Source organism: Astyanax mexicanus, chromosome 7, assembly GCF_023375975.1.
Source record: "Astyanax mexicanus isolate ESR-SI-001 chromosome 7, AstMex3_surface, whole genome shotgun sequence".
Classification (NCBI taxonomy): Eukaryota; Metazoa; Chordata; class Actinopteri; order Characiformes; family Acestrorhamphidae; genus Astyanax; species Astyanax mexicanus.
Window position 1 is genome coordinate 2,215,566 of NC_064414.1, and position 21,296 is coordinate 2,236,861.

Below are 21,296 nucleotides of genomic sequence, written 5' to 3' on the forward strand. Positions count from 1 at the left end.
GGGTGAGGAAGGAGGAGGATCTCCTGCACAGACATGTTCAGCTGCTCCTGCACCTCCACAAAGTCCTACTGAGTCCCAGTAAAACCAGCGAGATCCTGCATACTGGGAGAGGAAGGAGCTGAGAGAATAAAGATAAATAAAGAGAGGGATACAGATCCACCCATTCATGCTTTTTTTATATTGTTAAAATGAGGTTTTATCCTAGCCCTAACCATTCTCAGGGAGATTGGTACAGCACTGCAGTCTAAGTCTTACTCTAGAGAAAGAGAGGGGAGTTTCTTTTGGGAGAGAGACAAAGAAGAGGGAGAGAAATAAAGAGAAAGGGAGAAAGGGAAGAAAGAGAGAGAGGAGAGAGAGAGAAAAAGAGAGAAGAGAGAAATACATAAATAGACAGGAGTTTGTTTCTTTTGGGAGGGAGAAAAAAGAAAGAGAAAGAAAAAATGTGCATATTGTGCATATTGAGAAAATGACTGACGTCAGCCATACAGACCGATAGGAAGAAAGAGATATAAAGAGATAGAGAAACAGATTGAAAGAAAGAGAGAAAAAGAAAGAGACAGAAAGAGAGGTGAGAGTGAAATAGACAGAAAGAAAGAAAAAAGAAAGAGAGGAATGGAGAGAAAGAAAGAGAACTTTGAAGAAAGAGATAAATAGAAAAAATAAGGAGAGGAGAAATAGAGATAGATAGAAAGAAAGAGAGAGGGAAAGAGAAAGAAACAGCAGTTTCTTTTGGGAGTCTGACGCGACCAGCAGTGTCAGTTTCTGCTGTCCGTCAAACACACACACACACACACCCTCTCCCATACCACACACACTGCTGCTGGAGCGAACAGGCCAGCAGTAGCTCCGGTTAGCAGCAGCAGCAGCTCGGTATAGCGGTGTGTTTGGAGCGGCGCTGGGTTGACCCGCTGTGGCCGCGGCGGCGGCGCTCTTTGTGGGATCTGGGGTGACTTTGCGCTTTTTAGGAGCGCTGTGGACCGAACCACGCGATCCGGCGGGAATCGGAGAAAAGGTAAATCCTCTAGTTTTAATCAGTGAAGCAGCTAAAAGACTGAGTCCTGTTCCTGAATGGATTTAGGGCGGCATGGAAAACCTAATCTAACCCAGCGCTGCTTCATTTTCTTCCTTAGCCTAGCCTTAGCCGGCTAGCTCTATTTATATTCCAGCTGCTGTGCTAAGCTAAGCTAGCTAACTAGGATAGCTCCCGGTGTACCAGCCGGAGATTCGGCTAATAGCGCTTAAAAACTCCCCCGGCTGACAGTGCGGGGAGCGGGCGTGTTGTTTCAGTTCGGGCCGGGCGGTTTGGGCTTGCGGTTCAGGCTGAGTCGGGCCGTGTGCTGGAGTTTCTCCTCCAGGGTTTCAGGGAGAGCTGCCCGCTTTTCCGAGCGCGGTGTTGTGTCTAGTTGTGCTACCCTGTCAAACCGTGCTACAATAGGGTGCATTTTACTGTACAAATACAAAAAAGGACTATATTAGATTATGTTACCAATAGAAGTCCCAGTAGATGTGGGTTGGTATAATTGGATATAATAAGTTATAAAAATATACATATATTTAAATAATAATTGTTATTGTATTAATTAATATTAATTAGTTATTAGTTAATATCATTTCATTTTACACTTTTGTGCAATGACAGTGTGAGTCCAGGCTGTTTAAAGCACAAAAAAGCCCCCAAAACAGATTTATTATTTAAAGAAACACAAGAAATTATTAGAAAGTATTGGTCAGCGCATGCGCAGTACTTTTAGAAAGCACGTATCGGAAGGTAGCAGAATTCGACAGAACACTGGTCCCAGTGAAGCTCCAGAAATGCTAGCGGGCTATATTTAGCGCGCCTCTCGCTCGCGCTCTGATAGCTAACGCTAACCGCTCGCTTCTGACATGTCAAAAATTTAGCTAAGCTAAGCTAAGCTATGAGTGTGTGTTTAAAAAAGTGATTAAATACCTAAATTACACATTACAACATATTTATTTAGAGTTTTACGATTAAACTGAACCCTCTGATTAAACCAGAACCGTTAAAGTTTTCTTTTAAAGTATCTTTTAGAGGTTTTTATTGTTTTTAGCTGTCTATAGTCGGTAAAAAAGCCCCACCTCACATTAAGACAGCAGTTAACGCTAAACTAGCTTTAACTCGTTTTATATATCAAGTGTACAGATATTTTACACTTTTACAGATATTTCAGAAGCTGAAATGTTTGCATTTGTGGCTAAACTTAAAATTTATAATCATGTAATCTATATATATTCTCTTACAGAAGCATTTAGTTAGGAATAACTTTCAAAAACAAGACTATAGAGTGCATAATTTATAATATTATTATTATTGTAACAAAACAAACTGTAAACTGTATAGTTACATGGCTAAGTTGTGAAAAGTGTGGGCTGCAATAAAAAATAATTTTACACTAATGAAGAAATACAGCCCAAGCCTAGAAACTGTACACACTTATACATGAATAAATATAATTTAAGCTGAACCCCATTATTTTATTTTACTTCATATATTCAGTTATAAAACTTTATTTTTTTTTTTTAGCTAAGGTAGTGTTAGCTGGTTCTGTGTTTAAATACCTAAATTACACATAAAACCATACTTATTTATCTAGCCTAATGTTTTTATTATTACATGGGCTCTGTGATTAATCAAATCTAGCAAAGTTTTCCCTTAAGGTGTCTAGTTAGCTTTTTTTTCTAGTTAGCTGTTAAATGCTAAGGGTATGGAAAAGGCTAAAAACGTTAATGCATCCCAAGTCAAGAAACTTAATATTTAGTTATTAAAGTATTTGCTGTTTTATTTCATATGTTTTTGGTTGTGTTTTAGATAAAATAGAATATTTCCCTATGAGGCGTTAGATTGCTCTTTCTCAGTTTTCACTGTCTACCTCAGGGTTAAGTTAATAATTGCAGAAAGCGATATTACTCTTATTTTAACAACCTTTTATGGTATCGATATAGCAATAATAAAAAAGCATAATACAGCATTTATGCCCTGTTATAGTTATTCGATATCTTAATTATTTAAATGTTTGTGTGTTTTTTTTGTTTTTTTAAACAAAGTTGACATAGTGACTCTTTCACATTTAATAGGCATTATTGAAGTTAACAAAATTTATTGAGGTTCAATTATTATATATTGTATGACAGGGTCTGTGTTTATAGTATTGCTGAATAATCTATGTTTTAGGTATTTATTTAACTGAATCTGTAATTCTGTAGAATAATGCACAATATTTCGCAGTGGTGGTAATGGAAACCAGTGGTTGTGATGTCCGTTACCACTTGGTTAACCATTTAATTGTCCGTAAACATTTAAAGTGCTGTAACACAGGCCAAATAATACCAACGTTTTGAAGGATGCCGTGTAGCTGTTGTCATATTTGTTTTTTGTCCCGTAATGCTGAACCTGGCGCCTGGCCGTAGCGAATGCCACACAGTTGATTAATTCTCTTACATATAGCAGCTCTCTCATCCAGAAAGACAGATGCCAGTAGCGGGCACCGGCCCCATGGACCAACTTCACTCAAGTGCTTCCAGAGAACAGCTGTAGCAGCGGGACGTTCTGTGCCCTGATAGACCTCCTGCACCACAGCAAGCTTTACTGTAGATAAGAGCCCTGCAGGACTAGGGCAGCACCAAAACAAAAAAGTTGTAAAGATGTTATATAAACTATGGGGCAGTTTCCCAATCAGGGATTATGCCTGGTATTGCAATAGACAGCATTTGAATAGAGATTTTCCATTGAAAGGAAAATATAATCTAGACCTTTGCTTAAAAAAAAGTCTTCCTTGAACAATGGAGACTCCACTAAAGCATTTGGTGCTGATACCAGCCTGATATCAGTATCCTCGTAGGCCCAATAAAATATCAGACTTTCAGTTTGGCCGAGGTAATTTGCCTGGTTGTATAAAAAGTTTGCTTATTAAAATACACCACCATGTCATACTGTATCATACAGTACAGTAGATGGAACAGTAAACAAATGTTGTTTTGGTTAGGTGGACCAAAATACAGGTAAAGTGAATTTCTGCACTACTGGGTAGACCTGCCTCTAATGTTCTGTACTGTGTAGAACGGGAATTGAAATGCCATCTTCCATATGGTAGCTCACTGCCAGGTGCTGGTACCCCTTGTTTTGGAGTGTAACTATTCCTCTTATAACAAAAGAGATTAGAGTACCTGTGTTTCAGTAAACATATCGATATTGGGCACCACGTATCAATAATATATCTCAATGAAAATCATGAACAAGATCACGATAACGATATTTTGTTCCACCCTTACATCATTTTCTACTGCATTTACTACTCTTTATGTGTTCTAATACTTTTGCTCCCTCCATATTTTGTTTATATATTTGTTTATTTGCTTTAATTTTAATACATTAAACAAGTAAGTAGTGATTTTAATAATGTGCTATCTGTGGGGGAAAAAAGCTTTGGGGGAGTTAGCCTAGTCATAGACTATATTTTACATTTAATAGAAAATCTCTATTCAAAATGCTGTGTAGTCCAAGATTAATAATCCTTGGCTTATTTCTTGGTGGTGAATCTGCCCCATTGTTAGTTAATAACAACACAGAAATTGACAACACATGTAATTTAAACCTTTGCTTACCACTGTAGGTGCCTTTTGTTTGTTTGTTTATTGTGGCCCATCTGTCACTGCACAGTTTACCACCCACCATGTAGCACCCATTAGCTCGTAGCACCAGTTCTGACCATATATTATTTGGATGGTTGATGTTATAAACTAAAAATGCAGTGTTTCTAATGTTTACTTTTTACTTTTATGTCATTGCAGACAGTATGAACCAGAGTTACTTCAAGTTTTTTTCACTTTAGCTTTATGTAGTTTTTTTAGTATACAGCCCTGGAAAAAATGATACCACTTAAAATGGATGGGTTCCTTTAATTTTACCAAATTGAAAATCTCTGGAATATAATCAAAAGGAAAATAGATGATCACGAGCCATCAAACAACTGAACTGCTTGAATTTTTGCACCAGGAGTAAAGCAGCATAAAGTTATCCAAAAGCAGTGTGTAGGACTGGTGGAGGAGAACATGATGCCAAGATGCATGAAAAAACTGTAATTAAAAACCAACCAGGGTTATTCCACCAAATATTGATTTCTGAACTCTTAAAACTCTTTGAGTATGAACTTAGTTATGAAGCTCTGCATCTTTTTTGTTATTTCAGCCATTTCTCGTAATGAATATGAATTGTTTAGAGAATCTGGAGGAATCTCTTTGTGTTTAAGGGACAAGGCAGACAGTTAGTACTTGATGTTGGTGATCTTCGGGCCCTCGGGCGGGACTGGATTTAAAACAGTCTGTACTGGAAATCACTGCATGGGTTCAGAGTTCACTGTGTGATGATGGACTGAGGAGAAGACATAGTTGGAATAGCTTTTCTTCACTTGCTGAGTGAGGAGTCCTGACTGTCTAACACTCTTACTGCTTTTTTTCCCAGTGGTTTGTGCCTCTTCAGTCCGCTGTTGTTGTTCGTGCAAACTAGGTGTGAAACAGTCTTAGTAGACTATAGTGTGAAGAGCTCTTGTGGGTTAGAACATTTTTACCCATTCTAGTCCTCAGGGATCTCAGTTTGGTCCACATTTTTGCTCTGTCCCAGTTCTCAATATAGCCGTCAAGGACACTCAATACAAGGCAGATTTGTGCACAGAAGGAAGTTATAATTAACGATTATTTAACCTCATTATTATTTCAATTATCAGTGCTTTGTTTTTTTTGTTTTTTTACAGAATAAATTGTTACGAAACCGTAACAAAAAAAGACTTTAAAGTCAAATAATTGCTGGATGTTAGTTTACACAGATTTCTCTCCTGAAAACTGTTTTTTTTTTGGGTGAGTAAAGCATTTCCATTTATTTACAGTAAGATTAGATTCCTGCATTTCTTTGGAGAATTAGCACTAGCAGCTAACTAGCTAACTGCTATAGCAGTGCTAGCTGGGGTTAGCAATAGGCTACAGGCCGATAATGTTCTTTTCTGAATGGGGAAAAAACGAGTGCGGTTCGTGTATAATGCTAATGCTGCTCCAGCAGTGCTAGCTGGGGTTAGCAATAGGCTACAGGCTGATAATTCTCCCCTGTAAACGGGGAAATAGCGGTTAGCAGCTAAAGCTAAATTGTCATGAGAAGTGCATACAAAAACAGGCAATATATATGCATTATATCTGAAATGAAGAATATTATTCATCAAAAAAACTGTTACACAGCTCCACAGCTCACTGGTATAGGATTTATAGGCTTATATGTTATTTGGTTTTATGTATAAGAGAGTCCTATTCTATTGGCAGTACTTCTCTGTAGGGACTTGATGAGCTGTGTTTATTTAAGTTGTAGGCCACATCACCCAGCTCTTTTGCCAGGTATTAGATAGGTACTGGATTTGATAACCACGTGTGAAAGGGGCTCCAGTCGTAACAAAGTGTCAGATTCAGTGTGTTTTTGCTGTTTACACTGCCACACAGAAAACACATCTCTATCACATGATGAAAAAGATCAGTTTGTTTAAGGTGATTTTAGTTTGTGATGTTTTGTTTGTTTCTGTTTCCAGAGAACTGAAGAAGTGTGTTGGCTGTGTGACAGAGGAGGAGACATGGGAACACCGGGTTCGGGGAGAAAACGGGCTCCGATCAAGGACCGGTTCTCCGCGGAGGACGAGGCTTTAAGCAGTATAGCGCGGGAGGTAAGAGCTGGCTCTGTGTGATCATACGATTCCACCGATTGACTGTTTTTTTCCTCACTGTGTTTACTTACTCTAATTTTTGTCTGCTGCATCTGCATGTGGTCAGGTAAATATTTATGTACTTTTTACACTATAAAGGTGCACTGTATTATAAGGCGCACTATTAATGAATGTCTATTTTCCGGTCTATTATGTTCATGCATAAGGTGCACTGGATCATAAGGCACATTTTAAGAGACACTATAAGGAACTTCTATTTCAGCGGGTCTCATTGCTGGGTGGGTGTAGCTAACTAAGTTAAGTAAAGCTAAGTTAAGCAAACAAAACTGTAATAAAAAGACTTTAAAATCAAATAATTGCTGCACATTACTCTACACAGATTTCTCTTATGAAAACTGTTTATTTTGGTGAGTAAAGCATTTCCATGTATTTACAGTAAGATTAGATTCCCAACTTTCTCCAGCACTAAGACTGGAAAATTAGCACTAACAGCTAACCACTATAACAGTGCTAGCCGGGGTTAGAAGCAGGCTATAGGCCGATAATACTCTCCTCTGAATGGGGAAATAGCGAGCACGGTTAGCGGGTAATGCTAATGCTTTTCCAGCAGTGCTAGCTGGTGTTAGCAGCAGACTACAGGCTGATAATACTCTCCTCTGAACGGGGAAAGAGCGATCACGGTTAGTGTATAATGCTAATGCTGCTCCAGCAGTGCTAACTGGGGTTAGGAGCAGGCTACAACCTGATAATACTCCCCTTAAAACGGGGAAATATCGGTTAGCGGCTAATGCTAAAGCTACCCCAGCCCTGGTGCTGGAGAAATAAAAACTGAAACTCCTGTATAACTCTGTACTTCATCAGAGTGGCTTTACTGCTCCTTAATACCTAGTAGAATTCATATACAAGGAGCACCGGATTATAACGAGGTCTGACGATTATTGGGAAAATTAAAGGAATTTAAATGCATCTTATAGACAAAATAGCTTTATAGAAAAATGTGGTAATCTACACAATAGATTGGGCAGTTTGATAGACACGGCTGATGAATATCTACGAATTGTCTTGTTTGATGTGTAGGATAATTTGTTGTGACAGACAGTACAAGGGACGTGTGTGTGTGTGTGTGTTTAATGTGAGAAGTGTAGATATGTGGATATTCAGGTTCTGCCAGTGCAGGCTGGGTTTCTGCAGCAGTCTTTACTCACGCTGTGGCTCCTAAAAGCCTGATTAGAGCTCCAACTTTTACTGACAGACTTCACCAGTATCTAAGCTCACTATACCAGTCCAGTCTGATTACCATCACCTTAACACTGTCTGGCTGCTTAGGGGTAGGGGTGGGCGATATGGCCCTAAAATAATACCACAAAATTTCATTCGTAATAACGATATTCTTGGCGATATGACAAAACACTGAATTAAAAAATATATATTTCAAGAATACACTACTACAAAAAAATGATAATTAAATGTTATTACCACATACAATATGATATGGCACACCCTAACTGAGATATATAAAAAAATACAAGAATTTTATCAGATTTGTAACAGAAGTCAATGATCCAGAATGTCATGATGCTAATAATAATGCACTCCAAATTTCTCCATATATCCAGGATTAAAGTAAAATAAATGATACTGGACAGATATAATCTGTCTCTAGTAGATATATAATGGGAAATGGGAACAGTGTGAATTTTTCTTTTGCTAAAAACAGTAAAAAAAAAAAAAGTAGTACCCTGATGTAATAATTAGGGGTGGGTGATGTTTCAGGGTATAGTATCGTTCACCATATTAAAAAATGTTGGCAATATTATTGCATATGTTACGATATGGCTTACCCCTACTTCACAGTAATCAGGAATTCCAGTAGTGCTTTTGAAATAAAAGTTGAAAAATGTAGTGTTTTTAATATCACGCCCAAGTTGACTAATTCTTTTCTTTAAATTCACACAGCTCTCCTACATTAGTTGTGCTTTTAATATATGAAAAAAAGAGACAGAGAGATCACACACATGTGGCAATACCTGTATATAAATTGTCAGTTTTAATAGATATAAATAAATATTGGGCAGATATCATCTGATAACGCTAGAGCAGCGAAGCAGAAAAAATGTTGAATCGACTCCAATTCTGAAATAAACATATCTAAAAACTGCATGGCGGTGTGTGTGGTGTGCGTTTGTGTGTGAGGTATTTGAGTAAGTAGTTTGGGAATGATAGGCTATGTTTAGAAGCTTATCTGAGTGAAGAATGTGTGTTTAAAATAGCTATTTAAAATCAGCCCAGTTTAAAAACTATATTTAAAAGCATTATATTTTTGAGGCAAATCACATGCTTGCAGCTGTAAAAAGATGTTTTAAGTTGTGATAATGTGATAAAGTAGGTGCAGAATAAAGTACCTATAAGAAGGTTCACTTATAAGAAGGTGCAGATAAAGTATTGTGCATTTTTTTTACTCTTTTTTAAATAGGTATTTAATACTTTACAGGGCTACAGATTTCGATCATTGTCAGAAGGGCTGCACAATATATTGTTTAACCATCATCATTGTAATGTGTGCATGCGCAACAGTCACATTGCAAGAGGTGTGATGTCACTTAAGGCAATTAAATCAAACACGTCACGTTGCAATATTTTGATTATTTACACAAGAAGTAGATACACATCCCTGTCTCTGTGTCTCTGTAAGTGACTGCTGCTGCCTGAGAAGCGCAAGTTGGGGAAGGGGGGAAAAAAAAAAAAAAAGGAAAAAAAAAAGCATAGTAGTGACTATGAGCCCAAAGACTACAATCTCCAGCAATCTACAGACTACAAACACGGTGACATCACGTGACAACGACATGACACATCTCCGGAAGAGCAGGCTGCGTCTTCACACATGCACACTTGCAGGCTATTGGCTAATTCAAAATCGCAGCTCCTGCAATTGAAAAATCGCTTCTATTCAAATTGCGATTTAAAAAAATCAGTCCTATTAAAGCGATACCTGTGCAAAAACCTAAAACATCGTAAATGAATGGAATAATAGACGATTGAACATGGAACACAAAATGATTTGTTTCTTTTTCAAGGTGTAAAGCAGTTGTAGTTAAGGCGGCTGCCTCATTTACATACTGCTGTGGGAAACCCTGCGGCACTAAATAAATAGATTATTAAAGATTTAAATATTGCAACACTTTTCTAGTATCATATACAAAAATACAGGAATCAGAAGCTCTTTGTAAAGTTTGTAAACTTAATGTTATTGGTGTTTTTGCATCTTTTTTATATGGAAGATTTCTATTACTAACTCTAAAGGTTGTTAATGATCATTTTCTGTATGCAGTAATTTGCTTAAGTTCATGTACTGTGTGTATGTGTGTTTGACTGTGTGTGTGTGTGTGTGTGTGTGAGTGAATGAGTGTGTGTTGCTGCTGCAGGATCTGCTCAGATTTCTAGTCCCAGTCCCAGTCTTATGATGAAGCACAGATGGGCTAGCTGCAGGGCTATAGATAGGTCCGAGTCTCTGGACTCAGCTGCCCGCTCTGCAGCCCGGGTCATGCTGTCAGACAGCCTGACAGGTGCAGATCACAGGGGGCAGCCCACACTCGCTCACCCACACCTCTCAGATCAGCCCTGGCCCAGTTGGCACCCTTACGGCCCTCGTTAAAGTGTGCCCACAAGAATCGCGAGGCTACGAGTGTGTGCCACCTTAAACTGGGGGTACACTGTGGGATTTTATCCCTGAGTTTATCCCTGGTTCTGCAGAATTTTGTTCATTTGGACTAAGAATAGAGTACAGTAGTGTGTGAGGGGCGGAGCCTCTGATTATTGGCTCCTGATTGCGGTTCAGACCAGTCCGATTTTTTTTTCTTTTTTTAAAACACACACTTGACTAGTGACTCAACTAGGCCTAAAAAATATTTATTTGATTAAAAAAAATTAAAAACCTGATTTTCTATTATAATCGATTATTTCCCCCCTACTAAAAAGCAAACTACAGTTGACAAAGAAATGGTTCAAAACTAGGTTTACCTGTAAAAAAAAAAAATGAGGGTTGAGTCGATTCATTGAGTGAATCAATGATTCAAAACACTGTTTACAAGCCCCCATGCATTTAAATTACATGCTGACCTCGTATCTGACCACAGCACAGAGAATTTCACACACTGACGGACTCAAAAATTACCAAAAGCACAAAATAAACAGGTACTAAATGGCCATATTAATGATTTTAATTTTTTATTTTGCTGTGTAAAGTGCTGATAAAGTTTACATTAGATCTACAGTACAGTTATGTTTAATTTGATGTGTGTGTGTGTGTGTGTGCGTTTTGCAGGCAGAGGCGAGACTGGCGGCGAAGCGGGCAGCCCGGGCAGAGGCGCGGGACATCAGGATGAGAGAGCTGGAGCGACAACAGAAAGAGGTAATCATCATCATCATCATCATCATCTAACTATAACAGCGCTAGTTATAGTTGTCAAACAGTAGTGTTGAATTTATTTATTTTTTCTCACCCTGACCCTGTGTTAATATTGTGATGGCACACGTTTCTTATTCATTTAAGGGTACAGCAATGCTGGTTTGTTGTGTATTCTGTTTAATATTGATGTAAAAGCCGGGTTTTACATGCTGCTGTGCATCTTTGTGATTGTGAGGAGTGGAGTTGTTTGTTCGCTGAGCGCTCACAGTGCACCTACGTTGTCAACATAGCAATGAATGTCTGACGGGTGACTGTTGTCACTGGGTTTTAATCAGTCGGTGGCACACCTGTGTTTTCCATTGTCAAAGTAGATTTATTCATAAATGAAAATAGACTGTTGATGGGGTGTAAGATAGCAATGAACATCGTAAGATAGAGCCCTGTGTCTTACCAGACAGGTGAACATATTTTTTGAGGGCTTTTTTAGTTTTCTTTCAAAACAGAATTTTCCAGAATATTAATCTAGGCATCAGAATAAGCATACAGTTTCAATTCTGATTATTAGCAGGTAAAGACACTGAGACACACAGGCTGGGAGGAGCAGCAGGGATTTTATGCTTGAGATCTTCTTCACACAGGGTCTGACCCCTGATCTTCTATTGAGAAGGGCGTGGCAGGCTGTGCATTCTTATCTATCTAAAGATACGAAGTGAAAGTATTCTCCTAGCAGATCTAAACCACATTTCTCCTGTAACTTCAGCTGCAGTGTACTGAATTACTGTAGTTCTGAAGATCTAAGACATAACAGGAAGATCTGAGTATTGCAGTTTCAGAATGTTGCTAAATGTGATGTTACTCCAGATCAGAATTTCAGTGTAATTTTAGCATTAGCTTCATAAAAAGTCTTGAGTATTCTGTTGTAAGTATGTGCTTATATGTTGTTAATTATACAACCTGTTATAAAGTTAGATTAGGCTGGTAGTAATTTGGGACGAAGCCTGATCCTGGTAGATGTTGAAAGTTTCCCAATAATTTTTTGCCAAAGTCTATATACAGTAAATGTATATAGTGACATCACACTATTACAAGTATCAATATGTTACTAGCAGGGTTTGTACGGTCATGAGAAACCTGGAAAAGTCCAGCAAATTCCAGGCCTGGATCAGTTTTGGAAAAATAAAAATACCCAGAAAGTTTTGGAAAAGTCGTGGAAATTTACTGTACAAATCTCAAAAGAAAAGCTATTTTGGTGTTAAAAATAATGAATGTTTAAGCAAATCCATCGTGTCACGTCTGCACTGATATTTTAAAGACTGTACACTCATGAAAATTTGCCGCGAAGGTTTGGAAAATCATGGAAAAGTCATGGAAGTAAATGATGTGTTGGTTGGTTGATGCTGCAGTTGGTCTGCAGGTTTAGGTTCAGTAACAGTATGTGCTGAAAGAATGAGGTCAGCTGACTTTACCTGAATATACTGAATATAGACCAGGTTATTCCTGGATCAATGGATTAATTTTTCAGGGTTCAGGGAGCATGAGATCATCATTTATCATTTTCACACATGGATTGAGAGAGAGTTCACCACAGAGTACAGATCTTAACCTCATTGAGAACCTTTGGGATGTGCTGGATGGAGAAGAGCTGCTTTGTGCAGCGGTTGGTCAGACTCTACCATCATCAATGCTGCTGCAAAATCTTGGTGAAAAATGAATCCAGAAACACTGGATTCAAATAAATCTTGTGACATTGCAGAAGCTTATTGAAACAAAGCCACAGTGAATGCGTAAAGCTGCAATCAATGATAAAGACGGTCCAACAAAATATTACTCTCTCTTTTTTTTTTTTTTTTTTCCTTTTCTCTGAAATTGCTTTTAAGTTTTTCAAGATTTTCTTTCTTACTTTCAGGCTTTCTTTCTTTATTTCTAAATGTATACATTCCTGTCAATTGCTGTCAAGATGCACATCGATTTCCCTTCTGGCCTTTTCTTTCCTGCAGGTTTCTTACCATCACTCCTCCTCCTCCTCTAGCAGGAAGTGGGGGCAGATCCACCAGTGGATGGTATGCTGTGAACTGGATGTGTTTGAACATGCATGGGTTTTTTCCACTAAGCTAATGAACAGATTCATTACGAGTCTCTTAACTTTGGTTCTGAAGAGCAGAACCACTCCCAGTAACTGTGAGCGAGTGTGTGCAGAGTGTGTGCAGTGTGTATTTAAGCTGTGCTGCTGGGGGTTATGGGTTTTAGTGTACTGTTTAAGAGTTTGTGTGTTATTTTTTGTGAATGCACATTTTTTTCCTTATACAGTCCTGTAGAAGAAGTACATGTAGCACGTCTTGGATTCTGGATTCATATCAGTTTACATCTAACAAAAAAGTAAAAGTGAATGCTTTTTTTTATTGACCTGAATTAACTTATCTCACTTTATTATACAACATATATTAATCTACAGTGCAGCCTTTGCACAGGGTGTGTGTGTGTGTGTGTGTGATTGTGTTTGAGTGTTCTGCACAACATCTTTCAGCACAACCCCATTTATAGCGGTATGTTGACCTCTGTGCACCACTGCCGTAAACGTGACTTGTTTTTTTTTCTTCTGCCACAACATTAAAATGCATCAAGTGATAATTGTATTTAAAGCGTTGTTCACACTGCAGGGTGATTGGATTTGTTTTGAGATAAAAATTTAGATGTAAATACCTTTAATTCATTTAAAACGTAAATCTGTCTTATTTAAACCACTTTAGAGCAGTTAACTTTATTTTAATTGTACCAATTCTTACAAAAGCAGTTCTGAGGTTCGAGACTTCGGGAATCTACTAATGCTAAAAAAATAGTAGTCTTTTCTTTTGTGTAAAACACTGAATTTCTCTTGTGGGTGTGTTTTGAGGCCACTGGTATCTTTGTGTGTGGGCATCAGAGCTGGAAATCTCTGCTTATTTCAGGTTGTTTTAACGAGGAAATGGACTAATTATGTTAAACAGTGATGAAAAAATGCTAAACTCAACTTTAACATTAATTAGATTCAGCATTTATTCACATTATTATCAGTGAAGATTGTTAGAAGTGTGTGTTGGCGAGTAGTTTAATGTAGAAATAGCAAAAAATATATATATAGTTATTATTTTATCCTGTTGTTCAGAGATGTGCTGATCATAAAGAAATGCTCTGCTGTATATGATGGCCCTGTTAAACAGTGCAGGTTGAGGTATTATAATGCTGCTGTTCAGAGCTGGACGGGAGATGCAGACACTGTGGAAAAAGGTCCATTAAAGCTAAATATGGTAGAAAACCAAAAGTTCAGATAGTAGAAGCTGGGTACCTTTTGACCCCTGTGTCTATGTATGGTCTATTCCAGAGAATTTGTTCAGCCGGTTTACAAGATCACTTCACCATGTTATAGTAAATTTGCATGAATGAGAGAAAATCTTATCTCGATTAGTTGTTTAAATAATTTTATTTCTAATTTTTTTTCATCTTCTCCCTAATTTACACGGCCAATTACCCAACCCACTCATTAGGACTCCCCCTATCACTAGTAATGCCCCAACACACCAGGAGGGTAAAGACTAGCACATGCTTCCTCCGATACATGTGAAGTCAGCCACCGCTTCTTTTCGAGCTGCTGCTGATGCAGCATTGCTCGGTTCTGATACATCAGCTCACAGACGCCCTGTGCTGCGGACATCACCCTAGGAGTGATGTGGGTCTGCGGTCGTATCACCCACCACTTGTCGCTGATTGACGGCTACAAATTACAGGCCGTACAGTTGTGAGCCGTAGGAAATGACTGGGTGCTCGTTGGTCGGTCGCTGGCAGTGTAAACACTGTGGGTCAGACAGATAAGTCTCGTGCTCATCTCCTCTCTCTACTTTTCCTTTCATCATCGTCATTTCTCCTGAAGGCATTTTTTTTGCTGCTTGTGTAAAGTGCAGTCACTGCGCCGATGGTTTTAGCAGTTGCATGGGTTTTGTGGCAGCGTGTTCCAGCATGTGTAGAATCTGTCATCCTGTGAGCTGTTAACCACTTAATCACTTTCTCTCTTTACATTTCATTACTGAACTGCACTAATCCAGCTCTACTTCTCTTTGCTATTAAAAACATGCATTATGTTATACGTCTTTAAAGCAGCAGTCCATATGTTTTGGAGTTTTTGGAGAATATGTAATTGCACATGTGAGCATGTGGAAGAGTACTTTTAATAATGCAGGTTAATTTAAATATAAATAGCTGTGTATAAAATTCCGCGTTTTGAGTTTACTGTTTTTTGTTAATTTTGTTTATTTCTGAAATACTGTAAACATGTAGAGAGCAAATACATCTAAAAAACTAGACTATATACTAGACCAACAGTTCTTAAACTGGTTTAGTTTGAGATCCCCTTCGTGGTTGGTACCCCCACCATACCCGGGGTAAAAAAAAAAAATAATAAAATAAAAAAACAACATTTAGAACGTTTTTCTGTTTGTTTAATTTATTTATTTTCATCAGGCATATGGTCAAAACAGATTATTAGAAATTGTCACAACTGAATATTATTTATTATTCAGTCCACTTAAAAATGATGAGTTTCTTTGATTTTACCAAATTGAAAACCTCTGGAATATAATCAAGAGGAAGATGGATGATCACAAGCCATCAAACCACCAAACTGAACTGCAACATAAAGTTATCCAAAAGCAGTGTGTAAAACTGGTGGAGGAGAACATGATGCCAAGGTGCATGAAAAAAACAGTGATTAAAAACCAACCAGGGTTATTCCACCAAATATTGATTTCTGCTCTCTTTAAAATGTATGAATATGAATTTGTTTTCTTTGCATTATTTGAGGTCTGAAAGCTCTGCATCTTATATTTTTATTTGGAATTTGGAAGAATGTTCTGGCTGGTAACAGAATAAAACAACAATGTTCGTTTTATTCCAACATAAATCTATAAATAGCAAAATCAGAGAAACTGATTCACAAACTGAAGTGATCTCTTTTTTTTTTTTTCCAGAGCTATATATAAAAAAGATATAACCTAATTTTTGAGGTGTTAGATGCTAATACAGTGATTAAATGTAAAAAAATATATATATATATATGGACTGCTGCTTTAGTGAAAGACAATTAAAAGACCTCATCACTGCTGACTTCTTGCCCATTCTGTACTTTTTTTATTCTGTTTTTTTTTTTTTTTTTTTTAATTCCTCATCGTTTCTCTCACTTCTTGCTTCAGGCTGACACTGAGAAGGCCCGGCACAGCCATCGGTCCAAATCCCACAGTCGTCGGGTTTGTATAGAGCTGTATTGTGTTCTCAGGTCTGTTCAGGTGCTGTTGGTTCTGTCCTCTGTTCTGTACATCACTCTGTTCTTCCTTTCCATCCGTTCTTCATCGCTAGGGTCTGGATGATGATGCCGTGTCAGTGAGGAGTAGTGGGAGTTACAGGGTGTGTAAGCAGTGGAGTTCCGCTTTAACCACCTTGAATACCATAGCAACCACCTAATAACACCATAGCAACCAATGAGAAAACTTGGAATTGTAATTTTTCTAGTTGAAGACTGTATATCTCTGATTGATAGAGTTTTCTCTGGTTTGCAAATTAGGATGAAATAATATAAGAGATTTTATAAAGGTTTTATATCTTATTTTTTTTTTGGTAAACTCTTGCATTTGTTTTCCTCCTTTTAAAGTCTTCTACCTCCTCTCTGCTCGGTAACTCTCATTCCTCCAGCCGGAGCAGCTCGTCCCGGAGGAAAGGCCTGGTGGTGCGTCTCTCAGACTGGCTTTCAGTGATTTAGTTTGCAGTGGTGTTTTTATTACGTGATCGTGGATTGGAGGCGAATGCAGCTGTGCTCATTTCTAACTCTAACTCTCATTTCTAACTCAATAGTGGTGTAATTAATTCTATCGCATCACCACTAACTCGACTGTGCGTAGGCTATGCTTTTTTAAATGCTAAAATTAGAGTATTAACTAACTGTAGTGACTGTTAATAGTCCACATATATATATATATATATATATATATATATTGTAATATACAGTCAATATCACTTGTCACTGTAGAACTGTTGACTATTCTAAAGAATATTTTTGTTATAGGGTTTTTAAAACAACTAATACCCAGAACTAAACAGTTTCTAAACAGTCCAGATGTGGGAAACATGTCAACATCTGTCATGTTCCAGTTTCTGCAGTAGCTGATCTGATTAGACTGTTCTGATAACCTACTTTATCTTCCGCCTGTCCTGCCCAAAATAATACACACAGCTCTTCTACAGAGATTCAGGCTTTTATTTACAGTTTTATTTACAGTTTATCTAGTCTATATTTTAAAAAATATATAAATATTATCTGTCTGTCCATCATTTATTATTATTTCCAGTTTTTCTGTGATTTTAGACCCATCAGAATTCACCATGATTTCATTCTTCTTATGATCTAATTACTATATTATGTTTAGCATGTGTTTGCCATTCCTCTCCATTTAAAAAAAAAATAGTTATTGACAGTACTCTTCTCATTTATCTAAGTGTACTACTTTAGGCCTGTCCCAATAATTATGTTAACAAATTCTAGTGCAGCTTATGGACATTATTGCTGTAATTTCTGCCGACCTCATTATTATTACCCATTGTGTTTACTTAGTGCGGAGAACCAATTAAACTGAGCTTAAACATTATTTATATATTTTTTATTTATTTATTTATTATATATAGAATGATAGAATGACTGATAGAATTCCTGTTATAGTTTTTATTTTATTTTTTTATTTAAAAAAAGTTTATTGTGCTTAAAAAGGTGTAATATTTTTATTATTATGCAGTTATATTATTATTATTGTAATAGTGACTTTAAAATGACAATCTTCAAATGACAATCACATCTATTACAGTTATTTCTAACATAGTAAATTATTTCAATTAAAATCAAAAACAAGAAAAAAATAAGAAAAGAGAAAGAAAAAGAATGTAGGTTATTAGTAAAAAAAAAAGTTTTGCCATTACTCTCTTAATATACATTATACATATATTTTTTTTATTTGCTTAAATTGCTAATATATATTTTCATATGTTACACATAATTAACTGTTTTGGCTTAATACTTTAACATTTTTTTCTTTTTTAATAGTTTTATCATATCATACATCACCATTTCTCTTGAACATATTACTAAAAAAAAACTCATATCTCCGTATCACCCATCCCTAATATAAACCTGACTCTTTATCATCCTATGAAGTGATTGATGTTTATAACTAAAATCATCATTCAATCTTTAACATTTCATATAACTCAACACTTTACTGGCCTTTTCACACTGTTTTGCAGGTAGAAACATTAATTTTAGTGATTTTTGATTAATTGTTTTAGTTTAACTTTCTAATTTAACAGCATGACTGTTGATGTCACTCAGAAAAATGATATAAAAGTAATTGAGTTCTGTGTGGTCGTGCTCTCTCTGCAGTCTGATGGCCTCTACAGTAGTTCCTCTTTGAAGAGCTCTCGCTCCACTGTATGTACAGTCCTTAAGGCCTTTGATTATGATCATAAATCATAATCTAATCTTTCACTTATCTGTGAAAGACTTGCCTGAAAAATCTGTTTTAACTTCCTGCTAGTAATAATAAACGTTAAAGAGTCTGTTCACTCTGTCAGTTTTTTTTTATATTTTTAAAGTGTTAATTTTTAGAGCATATGCATCAGAGTAGCAAGAGTTAACCAGTATTTCATTTTATAATTTCTTCTTTTCAGAGCTCTTTGTATAGTGACCTTCACAAGCCGGTTTCCTATACCAGCAGGAAAGATCTACTGGTCAGTGCTTCTGACCTCATCCTGAGTATTGATTTTATTGGCTAGAACTGAATTTACAGAGTTTGAAATTACATAAGTTTACATGTTACACATTGTTGTTAAATCTGTCGTCTAAAATCTACATACATTTATCTACTATATTAATCATATATTGGATCCATTTACTGTTTTTTTTTTAGTTTAGTTTAGTTCATTGCGGAGCCTTCTGGGAAATATACGTGTCTGTGATTTTAGTAAACAGCATTATTAGGGTTGTTTTATTAAGATTTTTTTTGTATTGTAGTAATACTGTTTGTTCGATGTTGAGTTTGGTTCAGTAGATTCACTCAAACCACGTCAGAAGGTGGTCTGAGACGCATATAAAACAAATATGAATATAGATAGATAGATAGATAGAGAGAGAGAGAGAGAGAGAGAGAGAGAGAGAGAGATACTTTACTCATCCCGAAGGAAATTTAGGCATCCAGCAGCAACAATACAAGAAGAAACAAATTCAAACATAACATAAAACACAGAACAATAGAAAATATATAAGACTATAAGAAACTTACTATACAAGGTAAATATATATCTGTAAATATGATTAATTACATCACTTCGGGAGGTGGTCTAAGATGGTAGGTGTGTGTGTTTAATGAATCTTAATTAACTGAGGTTAATGTTAAAATCTTCAGGTTAAATTAATAACGCTAATAATGCTAACGCTAACCTGCTGCTCCTGTGCTGCTGGACAGGATTATAATAAGGTGCATGTGTGTAATTCTACTTTTGTATGTTGCTCTGAATGATGCAGCTTTCATACTGACTGATGTACAGAAGAGCATGATGTTTATTAATGTTTAAAAATTGATAACAGTTTAATAATAATTAGTTCTAACTTTTGTATTTTTAGCTCACCCTATTCTGCACAGTGTGACTATGTTCTGGTTTTTGGACTGACAGCTAATACAATAAAGACAACCATTTTAATTTTAACACTTTAATTTCTGACAGAGAATAAGAATAGTTTGGCCAGAAATCTATGTATTAAATGTATGTGTCACCAAATTATATATGAACTAACTGATATGCTAATTTCAGTCTAATTAACTACTTACTTACACACGCACGCACACACTTATATACACTAATCATGCAATAAATACAATTAAAAATAATACTTGAATTTATGTTGAGATTTATTTTAGTTGTTGGCAATTCGTTTATATAAATATATGTACATTATTATATGGAAAAGGTTTATAACTGGCTACTTTCCTTGCTCTTCTACTCTTCTAACTCAGCTACTCCATGTAATGCAGACTGATGGTTCCCTGGCAGTCTGTCAGTTACTTTATTCCTAAGTTTAGCCCCGCCTTTTATTTAGGAAATACCTAAATAACTTTAAAATGATTTCTGGTGGGGAAGTTTATGGAAAGAGGAGAAAATTAGATGAAAAATGGGTGGGGCTGTTTTGTCATTGACACCTATGGGAGTGGGCGGAGCTACACATCACATGTCATACCGCAACCTGCCAGCAGAGGCACTAGACCTGTATTGTATTGTGTTTTAGTGTTCAGTACATCATTTCCAAATCTTAAGATTTGGGTGATTAGTTCCTTTTTATGTTAATATATTTATTTAAACTGTTGTTCAAATATGTTTCACTTCTTTTGATCATTGTGTTCATCTTCTTCTCCTCTCACTTTCACTGTTCCACTTGGTGTTTTTCTCCAGGCGTCTGTTGATGTGTTTTTAATGTGTGATCTCTTTAGACTGGATTATATCATGACCAAAGGAACTACAGCAGTTTAAAGAACATCAAACCTTCTCCTCCTCCCTCCTCCAATGTCTCCTCCTATCAGTCCCGGGTCTGTCTCTCTGTCTGTCTGTCTGTCTGTTGTCCACCTGTCCTCTTATATTGTCTCACACGATGCAAAAGTCTTTGATCAGGCGTTGAAATTGAATTGAAGAGTTATTTTTTTATATACAGCTCTGGAAAAAAATAATAGACCAGTTTCTGAATCTGTTTCTCTGCTTTTGATCTTTATAGGTTTATGTTTGAATAAAATGAACATTGTTGTTTTATTCTATAAGCTAGATATTTCTCCCAACTTCAAAGTATTGCAAAAAATATCATAATTTAGAGCATTTATTTGCAGAAAATGAGAAATGGCTGAAATAACAAAAAAGATGCAGAGCTTTCAGACCTCAAATAATGCAAAGAAAACAAGTTTATATTCATAAAGTTTTAAGAGTTCAGAAATCAATATTTAGTGGAATAACTCTGTTTTTTATTAAAAAAAATTTCATGCATCATGACATGTTCTCTTCCACCAGTCTTACACACTGCTTTTGGATAACTTTATGCTGCTTTACTCCTGGTGCAAAAATTCAAGCAG

The 21,296-nt window shown here is 36.5% G+C and overlaps 1 protein-coding gene across 14 annotated transcripts in view; it reads left to right on the plus strand.

The window, feature by feature from the left end:
* Nucleotides 1-763: 763 nt before the first annotated feature.
* Nucleotides 764-21,296, plus strand: part of lrrfip2 (leucine rich repeat (in FLII) interacting protein 2) — a 40,415-nt gene continuing 19,882 nt past the window's right edge. For 4 of the 14 annotated variants that reach the window (XM_049481787.1, XM_049481786.1, XM_049481788.1 and 1 more), the window contains exons 1-10: nucleotides 765-1,012; nucleotides 6,582-6,713; nucleotides 11,035-11,121; nucleotides 13,116-13,178; nucleotides 16,338-16,391; nucleotides 16,501-16,548; nucleotides 16,793-16,867; nucleotides 18,569-18,616; nucleotides 18,856-18,915; nucleotides 20,670-20,765. In XM_049481787.1, coding sequence (XP_049337744.1) covers nucleotides 6,624-6,713; nucleotides 11,035-11,121; nucleotides 13,116-13,178; nucleotides 16,338-16,391; nucleotides 16,501-16,548; nucleotides 16,793-16,867; nucleotides 18,569-18,616; nucleotides 18,856-18,915; nucleotides 20,670-20,765 — 621 coding nt within the window. In that variant the 5' untranslated portion in view covers nucleotides 765-1,012; nucleotides 6,582-6,623. Of the gene's footprint in view, nucleotides 1,013-6,581; nucleotides 6,714-11,034; nucleotides 11,122-13,115; nucleotides 13,179-16,337; nucleotides 16,392-16,500; nucleotides 16,549-16,792; nucleotides 16,868-18,568; nucleotides 18,617-18,855; nucleotides 18,916-20,669; nucleotides 20,766-21,296 lie in introns of all 14 variants that reach the window. The other 10 variants (XM_049481783.1, XM_049481789.1, XM_049481784.1 and 7 more) reach the window with 10 other exon arrangements.